The 14,646-nt window shown below is 39.9% G+C and overlaps 1 protein-coding gene across 28 annotated transcripts in view; it reads left to right on the top strand.

Moving 5' to 3' along the window:
* kif1aa (kinesin family member 1Aa) overlaps positions 1–13,387 on the top strand; it is a 40,865-nt gene extending 27,478 nt beyond the window's left edge. For 9 of the 28 annotated variants that reach the window (XM_051376416.1, XM_051376435.1, XM_051376423.1 and 6 more), the window contains 18 exons: positions 7–222; positions 1,416–1,524; positions 1,680–1,746; positions 1,844–1,928; positions 2,018–2,123; positions 4,238–4,264; positions 6,222–6,245; positions 6,750–6,864; positions 6,983–7,116; positions 7,219–7,280; positions 7,360–7,505; positions 8,445–8,633; positions 9,064–9,135; positions 9,234–9,355; positions 9,529–9,672; positions 9,773–9,965; positions 10,069–10,187; positions 10,267–13,387. In XM_051376416.1, the coding sequence (XP_051232376.1) occupies positions 7–222; positions 1,416–1,524; positions 1,680–1,746; positions 1,844–1,928; positions 2,018–2,123; positions 4,238–4,264; positions 6,222–6,245; positions 6,750–6,864; positions 6,983–7,116; positions 7,219–7,280; positions 7,360–7,505; positions 8,445–8,633; positions 9,064–9,135; positions 9,234–9,355; positions 9,529–9,672; positions 9,773–9,965; positions 10,069–10,187; positions 10,267–10,309 (1,973 nt within the window). In that variant the 3' untranslated portion in view covers positions 10,310–13,387. The remainder of the gene's footprint in view (positions 1–6; positions 223–1,415; positions 1,525–1,679; positions 1,747–1,843; positions 1,929–2,017; positions 2,124–4,237; positions 4,265–6,221; positions 6,246–6,749; positions 6,865–6,982; positions 7,117–7,218; positions 7,281–7,359; positions 7,506–8,444; positions 8,634–9,063; positions 9,136–9,233; positions 9,356–9,528; positions 9,673–9,772; positions 9,966–10,068; positions 10,188–10,266) is intronic. The other 19 variants (XM_051376445.1, XM_051376431.1, XM_051376429.1 and 16 more) reach the window with 7 other exon arrangements.
* Positions 13,388–14,646: the final 1,259 nt, after the last annotated feature.

The raw sequence follows: 14,646 nt of genomic DNA, 5'->3' as shown, positions 1-14,646 counted from the left end.
GAGCAGTTGACTCTGACGCCTCGCCGGAACGGGAGAAATCGCTGGAGCTGATCCGATACCTGGTCCCAGACGTGTTCAATGGGGTGCTGGTGGACTCGTTGTCAGACCACGCTCTGTCTGCCGCTGGCTTGGCTGCTTCCTTCCTACTGGAAGGAAACGAGCGAGCTCAGCTGACAGCTCCACCCACCTCTATCTGTTCAGTTATTAAAGCTCAGAAGCCGGGTTGGTTGTTGATGTCAGATCCAAGAGAATCCTGTGACTGAATGCCTTTTTATATCAAGTGTGTATATTGGTGAGATTTAAAAAACACTCAAAGCCCAGTGACTTAGGCCGTATCACATTAATTTATTTACTACTATAGTTTATATTAAGAGTTACTACTGGACACTGACTAGAAGACGCTGTAATAGTTTTTAAAATGAAACTATTTGATATAAAAGGGAGTTTTCTTGTGTCAGGATTCAGTTGGATTAGCTCTCTGGTGTACTGTGTGTTCACTGTCGACCTGCGTGGTGGATTCTCCTTGCAGTTCCCTCTTTGAGCTCTTCTTGAATGGGATGGGACGGCAATGTTAACTATACTGTACATTATACTGTATATTTATATATTACACAGATTAAATAAGACTTTATTGATCCCCAGAAGGGAAATTCACATTGCAGCAGTGCAAGAAAAACACTCAAAAGAGGTTGCAAACAGCTGGTGAACTATTTGAAATAAGACATATAACAAAATAGCAGTAAGGGAAATTATATTTGAAGGCAATAATGATTGATAAACAACATTATATAGGCAGTATATAACACATTATATAAAATACTGCATGTTGTACTATTCCTGCTTGGGCTTGGGCCAAACTTCAAAGCTGCATGTGCACGTTTTTATGCACACTCTCTCTTAACTCTGAACTCCTTTTGGGGAACTACCTTAAATTGAAGGAATTAACCCTTACTCGTAGCTATACAAAACAATCAAGATCAGCATTGTAGTATTAAAGGAGAATGCTGTTCAAGGAGTTCGTGCATATGCTTTTCCTCATGCACAGGATGGTTCAGTATTCATTTGTTACTAGAAAAGTTGTCTTGCAAATGAGAACCCACAGACCCAGAACTATGAAATGTTTATGATTACGTGAAATCTCAAATCACATAAGAACACAAACATTTTTCTAATAAGATTTAGTGATGTTCTCCTTTAAGCAAGGACTGCAGAGTTGCTTATAAATCTGTTGAAAGAAAAGAGCTCCTTCTACAGGACTGAGTGGTTCCTCTCTTTCCCTGCACCACTGATTTCCTTTCTTCTTTCCCTTTCTCTCTCCTTTGTAGGTTTAGAGCAGCTCCCTGCTGTTAGCAACTATTCTACTCTCTGTCTTCCCTCGCCCTGTCTTACACTCTCTATCTCCCTTTCCAACACAGTACCTGCCACCAAGCTGACAGCCATGACCCGCCCGCAGGCAGGACCCTGCCACAGCAAATATGATCTCATGGTATTCTTTGAGATCTGCGAGCTAGAGGCCAATGGAGAGTGAGTGTCCTGTGTCACCCCTCACCAAACATCCAGTGCTGGATCTTTAATCTGCTGATGTTTGGAATTATTTAGCAAATTTTCCATGAAGTGATATTAAGGAATAATGCACATGACCAAATGAGTGAAGCTTGTTTTCATCTATGTCTTTCCAGCTACATCCCTGCAGTGGTGGACCACAGAGGGGGAATGCCTTGCCATGGCACATTTCTACTGCACCAGGTATGTCAATCCCACTGTGAGCAAATCTGGAATATTTTAATGGTACTGAACATAACCACACCTCTTTTTATTTCTTTCCTTTTCTTCATAACGACAGGGCCTTCAGAGGAGAATCACTGTGACCATTGTACATGAGTCAGGAGGTGATATGGAATGGAAGGAAATACGTGAGCTTGTTGTGGGTAAGTTTGTTTTTTAGCCAAACATTGTACCAACAGTGGTCTTACCTTGTGTGGGAGCTGTTCTAACCGAGGCACCTGTGTCTTTCTAGGACGCCTACGCAGCACTCCTGAAGCTGATGAGACCATCATTGACCCCAATATTCTCTCTCTCAACATCTTGTCTGCTGGGTATGTCAGGCCCATGCAAGATGACCGGTATGTACTATCCTTTTGATGGAAACGCATTACTTTACAACAGCCAGAGCCTTGCGAATGAAGCACAATACTGGTCCAGGCCATCTTTAATAGATTTTATCAGATTTTGAATCTATATGGTATGGTATGAATTCAATATTAGAAACGTCTAGTTTGCATATATGTTTGTTTAACCTAAGGTTGTGACAGCTTTGCTGAATTTGGAAACCACTCTATGGTTCTCACTTTTATGTGAACTTGTCACTTTATTACTGCTGTGGCAGCTCTTGCACTGAAACGTGGCACATGGGCAAATGCATGGCATAGAGTACCAGCTATACATGTCAAAAAGAAAGCATGGCAGAAGAGGCACAACTTGAATGTTTTAACAAACCCTAAAAAAGTTATTTTGTGTTATTATCTTTATTATTATGTCTGCACAAGTATGCTGTCCTCTTTTTAATTGCAGGAGGCCACACACAAAAATCCAGAGTGACCATGAGCAAAGTGAATCAAAATCACACTTTACCATGATTTAAGAGTAACTAAATTTGCCACATTTGTAGAATTGAATTCACTTGTCCATGCTGGCTGTGCGACCCTCCTTGTTAAACTGTGCTTTTTGTTGTTTGATGGTCGTCATTGCACCATACGTGTTGCATCTCACCTTGTTTATCACCTCACCTCTAACTTGTCTCATTTTTCCACCATAAGTAGCTCTACTAACCCCAACACTAACCTGCTTATAGACTTAAGGAATCACTCATTTTTACCAAGCAACCTCATTTGACTGTATTTCACTGGTGAATGAAGTTTTCTATTAAATTAACAATACAAATGCATGTCTTTCTAAATTATTCAGCAGTATGTATCACTGCAAGTAGTGTAAAATCACTAACACACCTTAAACTATCTGTACTTGGACTTAGTATGATGTCATACATTGGACATTTGATTTCATCATCACTTTATTGAATCCCTTTATTAACTCTTGATATTCAAGAATCACAAACTACAGATAAAAATGTAGAAAGTCACTCAAAGTTAATCATGCACTGAACGTTGTCTAATTGGAAGCCTTGAAAATGTTGTTTATGGGTGTGTTGTATGATTAAAGCCTAGTCTGTTGAATATCAGGGAGAAGGTGCTGCCTGAATGAAACTCACAACCAAAGGGAACAACAACCCAACAGACCAATGTGATTGCTAACATACTGAAATTCACAAAGGTTTTTGTCACGTCATAAAATTCACCATCGGACAAAAGAGATTTGGTAGCTCTTTGTGACTATGACATCTTATAGGAAAATAAACATTTTACTGGGGTTTGCACAAACAAGATGGGCCTTGGTCCTAAGTACTTAAATTGTGTTGTGTAATGTTTTATGTTGTTCTGCGACCAGCCAGTGGAGGGCAGTATGTTTCTCCTGACTCCTGGCCCCCATTATGAAAGTTGTGTTTTGGCAACTGCTGCTATGTCTTAGGTAACATGTATTTAAGAAATCCAGTAATTACTGGCATAGAAACACTAAATATTATTCAGTGGTTTGTCTTTTAACATCCAAATTCACTCACCATTAATGCCACCACTGTATGATGGCTCAATAACTCTATCAGAAAGTATGTCTTCACAGTATATTTACAATGTATTATATGGATAAATATCAGTGTAGATTTGGCCAAAATTATTACATCATCCAAATGAAATTTATGAAAACTATAAAGTACTTTTTTAGCATTTACTTTATAATTTTTGTGACCCTCATTGCTTAATCGCTCTGCTTTCCCAACCACTCTCCAAAAAGCCTAACAATACCAGCAACACCATCACCCAGACCTGGGTTTACTGAGTTTAAATAAAGCAACCAAACGCTCCGTGCAGCACTGTCCAGTGGCCCTCCTCGACCGGCCTTCCTTTGACCATGGTGCTGCACCCCCGTGGTTTTCAGCCCTCAATGTTTGTCCTGTTATGGCCTCAATGGCCAATAATTGGGTTTAGTGGTTCGGCACCAGGTCAGGCTGTGGTCCAGTGTGGTCTCTGCTCAGTCTTGCAGAGACTAACATCAAAGTATATATGGATGCTAACATTTTTTTCCCTCCAGTCCACTAACGGAATGTTGTTTTTTGCTTTTGCAGACAGTTTCTTGATTCGGACATGCCTAGGTATATTATTTTGCCTCTCTTCTCATGCTCTTAAGTTACAAAAACACATCTTTCATCTCTCTAACGTCCTCTACACCCTATTCATTCCTACTCGACCTCCAGTGATTTCGTTCCCCTCTCTTCTACTCTGCCATTACTGTCAGCAAATCATCTGTGCATCTTTGTTTTCTCCCCCTTGTGAGAAGTGAGGGATGTGACTCTGCATGTCCCCGGTTCTCTTGCTGCGCTGGGTGTGTGTTTGAGCTGTTATCAGGCTGTGATTTATGATGGACAGGGTCTGCATGGCTCGCTTTGCTTCACGTGGACTGTCCTTTGACTGTGTCTCTGCCGGAGGTGTCGTGGGGCCAGTATCACACTCTCTGCTTCCACTTCAGCAGTTGCTGCAGGAACTTAGACTATATACTTTTAAGGCTGATATAGGTCTGTCAGCATTTGGTCACTCTAGCATTTTGGACAGAAACAGAGAATTTTAACATGTTGCTGACATTTTGAAAAAGTACCTTTTTACTCTATTGTACTCCAGCTTGTTCACAGATGCTAATTTATATGCATATTGAATTTAAAAGGCAGCAAGTTCACATCCAACATGATTGTACTCCTAAGGATTAACAGTGGTCTAACTGAAAGATTTCAGTATAATTGCTTGCCAGTAGAGGGTGGTAGTGATTCATTATTACAACACAGTTCAGTTGAAACAACAAAGGCAAGAATATTCAAAAAATGCTGAAAAACATTTTTAGTGTCATTTTCGGCTTTCCTCTCTTCACTCCGTTTAATAATTTTATATTGTTGACCTTTTAACGAAGAAATATTTTACATCCATATGTTTTTGTTAGTTACTTCTAATCCCAAGAGACAGAGTATTTCCCATCACAGCTACAGAATATTAACAGGAACACTATTACTCAAGTGCTGTAATATGGATCACATCATTTACAGTACCCACTCTGGCACAGGATTCAAATGCAGCTATTAAAATGTAATCCAGTGAACCATTACCTCACCAGTAGCACTTTGCCCAAAATTGCTGCAATGTTGTGAATATTTTTAAATCTTGCTTGTACCTCAGTGAAACTCTGCCAAACACCAGAAACAAACGGCTCCTCACATGTTACGCCAGCAGCATGACTTCAATCCTGGCTCCTTCATTTTTAGGAGGTAGTAAAACACAGAGAAGCACATGTTAGTGTAGTACAAAGAGGAAATTGCTCCCTTGTAGTGTAAGCGAACAGTTTTCTACTACTGAGAAAGAAGTGTGATGTGTGAGTGTGTGTGTTAATGCACTCGCTAATTACTTAAAAAAGCAGGCCATCTCTACGCTGAATCCCCTTTATTCACACAGAGCAGCAGTGAGTTCTTTTTACTGCAGGCAACTCAGTCCATTGCTGTTTGCTTTCTTTTGGGTGACACATTGTTCACTTTCCCACAAGGTCACCTCAGTCCAAGGCCAGTGGGCCCAACATCTGAACCTCATGAAGAGTCCATACAGCCTGTTTTTATGGCTTACAGAAACATTAGTCTCCTTTTACAATTCTTGCTTGGATTATCTTTTTTAAATTTAAGGCCGTACCGGGACGCAGGCCAGAAGAATAACTGGTTTCAGTGTATGATTATTTCCCCCCGGGGGAAATGGGAAAAATCGTGTACATTAACGTATGGAGTAAATCAGAGGCGTAACAGAAAGCAGTATTGTTTTGCTTGAGGAATGGCCATGTGCTGTTATTTGACCTTTTTAATGGTAGAACAGGATGAGAGATTGCATCAAGTCGATCAGCACCTTCCACAGGATTTCTCAACGGCCTCCTATGGGTGAGCTGTATGATCCATGGCAGTGTTTACATAATGAGATAACAGTGTGAAAAAAGACAAACACCATCCCAGCCACACAAGCGCACAACCACAACATACTTCCTGACTCTCACTTTCTATTCTTTTGCTGATTTCTTCTTTCTCACAGCATTTCCTTGGGACTTGACCATAGGTATTTCACTGCCCTGTCCCTCATTTCGTCTGGCTGTCTCTCATCCCTCCTTCCTTTTTCTGTACTGATAGTCATCTCAGCTCTCTTTGATTTTCTGTGGTGTTAAACAGATCATCAACTCCGCCAGCCTGTTGCATGCAAAAAGATTTCATTAGCATTTCTGTTGAACTGAAGATTTAAGGAATACTTACTACAGTATTTAAATACTGTACAATGCCAATAGTAGATAGATTATGACAGTTGTTTTTTTTGTTTGTTTTTTACAAATCATATTATTATTTTCTCAGTGTACCAAATCAAAATTTAGTCTACATCTTTCTGTAAGTGATGTATTTTTAATTATTATTGTTTGGATTTGGATCCTGATTTGTATGTTAACATGAGTTGTTAGGTTGATAGACTTTAGCATGAGTTTAGTTCTGACTGCTAATTTGTTGTTCAGGTAGACTTACATTTTGAAAGCTGATTCATTTTCTTGGTTTCTTCTCGCTCGGATCACCTCAGGACCTTCTACCGCTTCGAGGCAGCATGGGATAGCTCCATGCACAACTCCCTGTTACTAAACCGAGTCACTCCATATGGGGAGAAGATCTACATGACCCTCTCTGCCTACTTGGAGGTACATTACAGTGCCTGCATTCATGAGAGGCAGAAATAGCTCTCACGATATTAGAGGTGATGTGTGAATTACTCTAGAGGATCACTGTTGGAAATCGCTCCTCTTTTATCAATTGCAGATGGAGAACTGCACCCAGCCCGCAGTCATAACCAAAGATATCTGCATGGTGTTTTACTCTCGAGACACAAAGCTCTCAGCCTCCCGCTCTATCCGAAACCTTTTTGGTACTGGAAGCCTGAGAGCCGCGGATGGGTGAGTTCCAACCTTAAAAAAAAAAGAAAAAAATCATGAAGCTCCTGTGTTCTCTCTGTTGAAGAGCTTGATTTTTTTTTTGTTTGTTTGTTTTTTTCCCAGAAACCGTGTAACTGGAGTTTATGAGGTCAGCTTGTGTAACCTGGCAGATGCAGGAAGCCCAGGTGAGAGTCAAGAAAAAGTTAGTATTTTGCACAAAGCTAACCTATGCAACATTTCTAATCCTGCACCTGCCCACCACAGGTATGCAGAGGAGACGCAGGCGGGTGCTGGACACCTCAGTGGCCTACGTCCGTGGGGAGGAGAACCTTGCTGGGTGGAGGCCGCGTAGTGACAGCCTAATTCTGGATCACCAGTGGGAGCTGGAGAAACTCAGTCTCCTTCAAGATGTGAGGGGCATTAGTTACTTTTCTTTATAGTGTAAGCTACTTTTATTAACCCCTGAAGACAGATGCTACTGGTCGTCAGTTATTGAACCTACATGTACAAAAACATGTGCCTCTAAATCATCTATTTAATGTAAACAGTAACATTTGACATTTGTAAAGATGGATTGGTTTACATATAATTTACTGTACATATGAAATGCACTTTAAACAGGGCTTTTCAACAAAAAGCAATAAGCCTTCCTCATAAATAAACAGTATGCTTAGACACAATTTATTCAAGTTAAGTAATTAGGATTTAGATTAATATAAATAAAATGTCAATAAAAGCTAACAACCTAATTTAAAAGAACACAACATAAAAAGGTTATTAAAGGAAAGCTCTTAAGTGTAAAAGCCTTTTGTATGATCATATTCACAACATATAAGTCAGAAGTTGTTATCATGCCACAGAATTTTTAACTAACTGTAACTGTGCTATACACTTCACGTTGCCATGTTTCTTAATTCAAATAACAGGACCGAATAACTCACCAGTGCTCAACTGGGAATATACAATTACCACAAGTTTTCTTGAACTCAACTTTGAGTAAGAAGTGCTGATGTAAAATTTCAAGACAAGAGCTTCAGTTTTGTTGTGATTTAACTGCAGAAAACTGAGACATCCAGGCACTGATCTTCTAAAAACATTTATGTAATGTAGCTATGTAAAGTTTCCCTGGTTTCACAAATACATAAAAACAATACAAATAAGTTAGAATGAAAAAAATTGGAAGAAAACCAGTCGAGAGCTATACAGTACCAATTATTCCAAACCACTTCCTCAGACTACCTAATCAAACATTATGATTTATGATAGCGAAAGCAGCGCAGAGAACCATCTTAGCCAGCCAGGAATTTGTCAAATAAATGGTCCCTTAAGTCTTTTTCATATTCTCTCAGGTGGAGAAGACCAAACATTACCTCCTGCTGAGGGAGAAACTGGAGTCTACTCTGCTAATGGGCCAGGAGTCCCTGCTGTCCTGTGTCACTGAGGAGCTCAGTGAGTCTCCTCAGCCCCCTGAACCCGACCAGGAGGTCAGCTCCTGCTCTGAAATCACCACTGAGAGGCAGAGGGAACTCGCTGCCAAGGTCAGTCATCATTATTTAGTGAATACTGAATTTCCGCTTTGACTTACAGACCAACTTGCTGGTTGACAATCTTGGTGAACCAATCACAGCATGCCATCACAACAAAATTATGTAGAAACTAGATAGAGAAAAAATACATCATATAAACACTACAGTAACATCTGGAGTCGCTATGTTAAGTTATATGTCCACCTCGAAAAAGACAAATTGTTAAGTTTAACATAATAAATATGGATCCTTTAAGTGCAGTCTTGACTCTGTTTTGTTGCCCTGTTCTATGATCTCTGTCATGCAAATGTAGCTCAATGTATATGCATTTATGACAAGTCAATATATAGTCAGAGTGCTTACATTTTGATGATATTACAGATCTGATTTTACTTATCTTGTATCTATGACATTTTAAGTTTTCTGTCCTTTATATACACAGTGCTTGCGGCTGCTCACTCACTCCTTCAACCGAGAATACAGCCATGTGTGTGTCAGTGCCAGCGAAAGCAAGGTAATGCTCAAACACTCAAATTTAAAACTACACATGAAAGAAAATCCGATTAATGTCTGCTGAGCTAGCGTGTATCTGTGTGTTTGTGTGTGTCACAGATCTCAGAGATGTCTGTCACAGTGCTAAGAGACTCCCCTTCAATCTCTGCTCTCAACACAATCACACCCTCCACAACATGCCCTTCTCTGGTTGAGGGTTGCTATGTCAACACTGAACTCAGGTCAGTCCTACAAAGTACTTATTGTCATCCTAACCCTGGGTAGCCTTCGTCGGGTGTAGCAGTCTGGATTAGCTTTTTTTATTGAATAACATTTTTAAAGTATTTTGGTCACATAAGGTGTGGGGACGTGCTTTGTTACCAGGGATCATAGACCTTTTGTTTTTTTACTGCAGACCCCCTACGCCTCGCTCTCGTGCCGTCAGCCCCGGTCCTGACACACCGCAGGACGCAGAGGCCAAAAAGTCCATCAATGGAGCCTCTGACACCAAACCCCGGCCCCGCAAATTTGTCCCTGATATCCAAGAGATTAGAGTCAGGTGAGTCGGCCACAGCAACTCCAAAACATCTATCTCTTTGTGCTGTGGAGACATCTTTCTTGGTTTCACATGTGGTGATAATTTGCCTCTGTTTTTGCAGCCCTATTGTGTCAAAGAAGGGTTACATACATTTCTTGGAGCCACACACCAACGGATGGGTGAAGCGCTATGTTGTTGTGCGGCGACCGTACGTCTACATCTACAACACAGAGAGAGACACTGTGGAGCGGGCCATACTCAACCTCTCCTCTGCCCAGGTGGAGTACAGTGAGGACCAGCAGGCAATGCTGAAGGTTGGTGATTAACCAAACTCTCCAAAATAACCTCTGTCTGATCTCTAATTGGTGCCAAAGTCAGATATGGTATTCTAAACTTTTTTGGTATTTTTTTCAACAGACCCCAAACACATTTGCCGTGTGTACAGAACATCGTGGGATATTGCTTCAAGCCACTAATGACAAAGAGATGCATGACTGGCTGTATGCGTTTAATCCTCTCCTAGCTGGAACCATCAGGTAAAAAATAGTTTAATCACTAAAACCTTTAAATGGAAGATGTAACATTTTAATAAAAACATTTCTTTCTGCCTCTTAGGTCGAAGCTGTCGAGAAGACGAGCCGGACAGATGAGGATGTGACTGAGCAAATATCAAGAGAGAAGGATGAACACAAAGACTAAGATGTACATAGATCCTTGTCCTTATCCCTCCCCTTGTGCTGAGCCCCATCCTCGCCCCCCTCCCCAACACAGTCACCAACAACCATCTTTCCCCTGTACGTTCTCAGTTTATCACTAGTGTCCTCAGCACCTAAAGCGCCCATTTCTTGTCAGGCCTTTGCTGCGGTGTGAGTCTCGTAGTCTGAAGAACCTCTTCATAAAGCTGTCACTGTACTGGAGTTTATTCATAGCTGGACGAATGAAGAAAATGGAGGAAGTAGCAACAGTTTCATATCTCAGATTACATACGTATGGTAATGTACTGTAGTTGTTGTCAGTGACACATCAAGCCTTATACATTTATTCCTTAAAAACTGCAGTGACATTTACTTTTTACCTAAAGCTGCCATGTCAGTGAGGATCACATTGCTACATTTGCATCCGTAAAAATAGGCAAACATGCAGATTCTTCTCTACTCTACTCTACGGCTATACATATATACAGTGTCTGAACTGGTTTGCATACAACGTACAGCTAGAAAATACATGCTAAAAGAAAAAAAATGACACTTGAGTGTAACTCTTTAGAATAACTCTCTTTTCTTTGTGGTCCATGAATCCTGACATTGAGTAATCTGCCTCCTATTCCTAAAACCTCTTTGAAATTTTAGCACACAGCCTGGCAAGGGAATGGCATATCATCATAGACTTCATGTTCTTGTGGCATTTTGATCAGTTTATGTCGTTTTAGCTACTTGTTGGAGCACCGAGGGTATCTACATTCACACAAGTAATCAAATATCATCACCAATAATCCTCTCACGTTAATCTCATTCTCTACCTGAATTTTAGTTCTTTTAAAAGTGATATATTTAGATATTTAATAGCTTTATTATTTATTTCTGCATGTATTTATTTACAAAGACATTTATATTTCTAAAGTAGTAGTACCGTGCAATTTCTGCACACCGCACTTTTTAATATGAGTTCCTTAAATGTTTGAATAAAACAACCTTGTCCCCTTGTAGTTAATGCTATTTAAACAATTGAATAACTTAATGATTGGCTACTTTCTTTATGCTGAAGATTACTTGAATAATACTGTCCCCTTTAAGATTAAGATAGTCACACGTGACCTTTGACCCAACTAACATACATCTGAAAAGGTCAATATATTGTTAGGTAGAGAATATTAAGGTGGTGTGTCCATCCTGAGCTGCACAAAGCTACCTTGATAAATGATCAGAAGTATAAAATGTTCCTCACAGTACAGAATAAGAAGCTGGTTTTCTGAATATGTATATTGATTAAATGTAGTGCCTCTCTTTTCAATCATACTGTACAGTATGCCTCTGCACCAGTTGCTTTCAAACTACATCCTTCATGCTGCTATAATACCGTTCTGGAAGTGTCTGCAGATCATATCACATCACTCTCCTGCTTTTTATCATCATCACTTACATATTCAGACAAAAAAGGTATCATTTATGTTGATGTTACATAAAACAGCAATCAGCTGTCATATTGTATGAAATTTCCACAACACAGAGTATACTTCATGTTTATACATTAAAAAGATTGTCAGGATTGTCAGAACACATATGTCTATATTTGGTAAACAATCTTGCTATGAATTGAAAAAAAATCAATGTTGTTGACAAGTTGAAGGTCTGTTTTTTATCCCTTCACCTGATCTTGGATGAACTTTGCAACTGTGCATCTTCTATTGCATTTCATTCAAAGTGACTGAATCTGAAACTGAGCCTGTTCAAATACTAGTGACAGATAAAGCTTGTGAGATGTTGTGTAAAGTTTGAAGGATGAGCATGCCTCAGGTCAGCCAGCCTAGACAGCATGCCCAATGACATTACTACATACTAGGACAACATCTCAAAGCATTAAACTGTTATTTTTATCAAAATATTGGCAAAGTAAGTTTTAGCAGGGGATATTATAACAGGCATTAAGTATTTTGTTTTTATTTTAGCTGCTGAGGTAATGTATTATATACCGTACTCTACTATAAGAATATTTCCTGACACTGTAAAGTGTTCTCTGTGTTGTGGACATTTTTTGAAGTGATCCAATCAAAACATTTTACAGCCCTACATATGTGCACAACTGTTAGTAGTTGTGGTTCATCAATCTTTACTTTGTTGTGTAACAAGTTGGATGATCACTGTTATGATCAAAGTCTATCGCAGACTTTCTCTGCAGAGCCTGCAGTTGTATTTTATCCAGCTATAGCATTGAGGAATACCCTGATGTACTGTACATTACACTGTCTCTAGCACTCATTTCTGTGTGCGCTTGGGATTGCTCCAGTCTGATCTCTGTGTTGAGATTATTCCTCGTGTTTTCTTTTAATGTGCATCACATTTGAGCCAACCAAAGTTTTGTTGGTGCAGTCACATACAAAAAAAAAATCACACTGAATGTACATTGATATTTGAAAATACTTATTCTGCAGGAGTGGCTGTGTTGACTTGTCTTCTGGTTTCACAGTCTGGTTCCTTCATTGATTGTAGGTAGGTAACTATCAGGGAACCAAATGGATGTTGTGGGATATACCTGTAATAATCTGTCCACTGATGTGTGGGGGAAGGTTGGTTCATTACGGCCCTGTTAGGCATTGCATCTTGCACAGAGTAATGCTGTAGGTTATTTTACGGTCACTCTTTAACTCTTATATGTACCTTCACCATCATGCTCTGACAGCCTTCACAAAATCTACTTTTTTCTAATCCCTCCCTAGCCCTTTGAAGGAATATCATTTACATTATTGTGCTTCCACACCTCATCTTTTTTTTTTTTTTTTTTTTGCACTATCAAATTGCACCGGTACAGTTCTTCTTTTTTTTCCTCTTCAAATTATTTTGCATTGTATATAAACATGATTGCTGTGAACAGTGTATTATAAAGTTGCACCCATTTACAAAATCATAAATGGGCAGTAGTTCAGTCAGTGTCTCTGAGTGTTGGAGTTTAGCGTCAAATGTTTGTGTACACTAAACACATTGTCAAATATTAAATAAACATGGAAATTATGCAACACAAAGTAATGGACTCTTCTTCTTTATGTAATCTACTGCATTTCTCTTTGTACCTGGTGACCAGTGATGTGCACGGGGGGGCAGTCGACCCCCACTCGTGGCCCAATTGTTGAAAAAGGCGTGCTAAAGTGCCCTCCTAGTTGGCAAAATACACTAAATTGCCCTCTTGGGTGGAAAAAACACTCAACTGCCCTCTTCTAAGTTCTATTATTAGGTAGATGCCTATTGCCTGTTTAAGGAGGAGCTACCTCACTACGTCTTGTGGGAATAGCTTTTCAAAGCTAGCCAGTAAAGTTAAAAGTTGGGTTAGCATTGCATATCAGGGTTTCCGCCAGGTTTAAGTTGACTCCCCGCCGGGCTAAGCATCTGGGATCATTTTTAAAAATGCTTTCTTGAAAATGCCTTTTAAACTTCAGCTTGCAAGTTAGGACAGAAAGTCTTGTTAGTAGGCCAATGCTATTGAGTAGGCTATTTATGTTGGGCCCTTTGTTGATCTATATTGAGCCAGAACCATATCTCGAAGAAGCAGTTTGGATTATCTGGTGCTAATATGCTGTTAAAATGCACTAGAATACAGGAAATGGCTTCTACTTAACTGAAAATGTTCTGGGGGAAGACCCTCAGACCCCCTAGGGATTTATGTCCTTCATACATCCATGTCCCTGTGTGTTCTTCACAGTCCAACATTGAAATCCACACAATTCTCGTGGATGCTGATCCTAACAGCAAACTAACCTGAGTAGTCTGTCTAGTTAGTCTGTTTTAAGGCTCTATAATGTGCCATTTGTATAACATATAAAATGTGTCTACAGTGCCCTCTACAGTGGTGAGGACGCGCTATATGTGCCCTTTTGTTTCTTTCCGCCCCTGCCCTTCAAAAAGTCTGTGCACGCCACTGCTGGTGACCCAGCATGAATTGACCATTAACAACCACAAACAAATGCATGAACTGGGGTGTGACCCAGTATTTTGAATCATTTAGTACACTGTTAATCGTGCTGTATTCATCGTGATTTTAGTGAACGTGCTCCAAACTACGTGCGCCTGCATTGCACCGGGCAGCTCCCTGGCTGTTACCATGGCAGCAAGATCCAGTTGCCATGTCCGCATACCAGCTTTTTGGGACTGTTTTACACTAGATTTCTGTTCATCTTAAATCTTTTAAATCCACATCTACTAGACTCTAATTTACAGGATTTCTCGGCTCTTCGGCATGACAAAGCATCCTGACTTTCGTGGACTTTCAAATTAAGAGCTTAAGTCA

Source organism: Dicentrarchus labrax, unplaced genomic scaffold, assembly GCF_905237075.1.
Source record: "Dicentrarchus labrax unplaced genomic scaffold, dlabrax2021, whole genome shotgun sequence".
Classification (NCBI taxonomy): Eukaryota; Metazoa; Chordata; class Actinopteri; family Moronidae; genus Dicentrarchus; species Dicentrarchus labrax.
The sequence above is the reverse complement of the archived record's forward strand: the minus strand, read 5'-3'. Positions and strand labels throughout refer to the sequence as shown.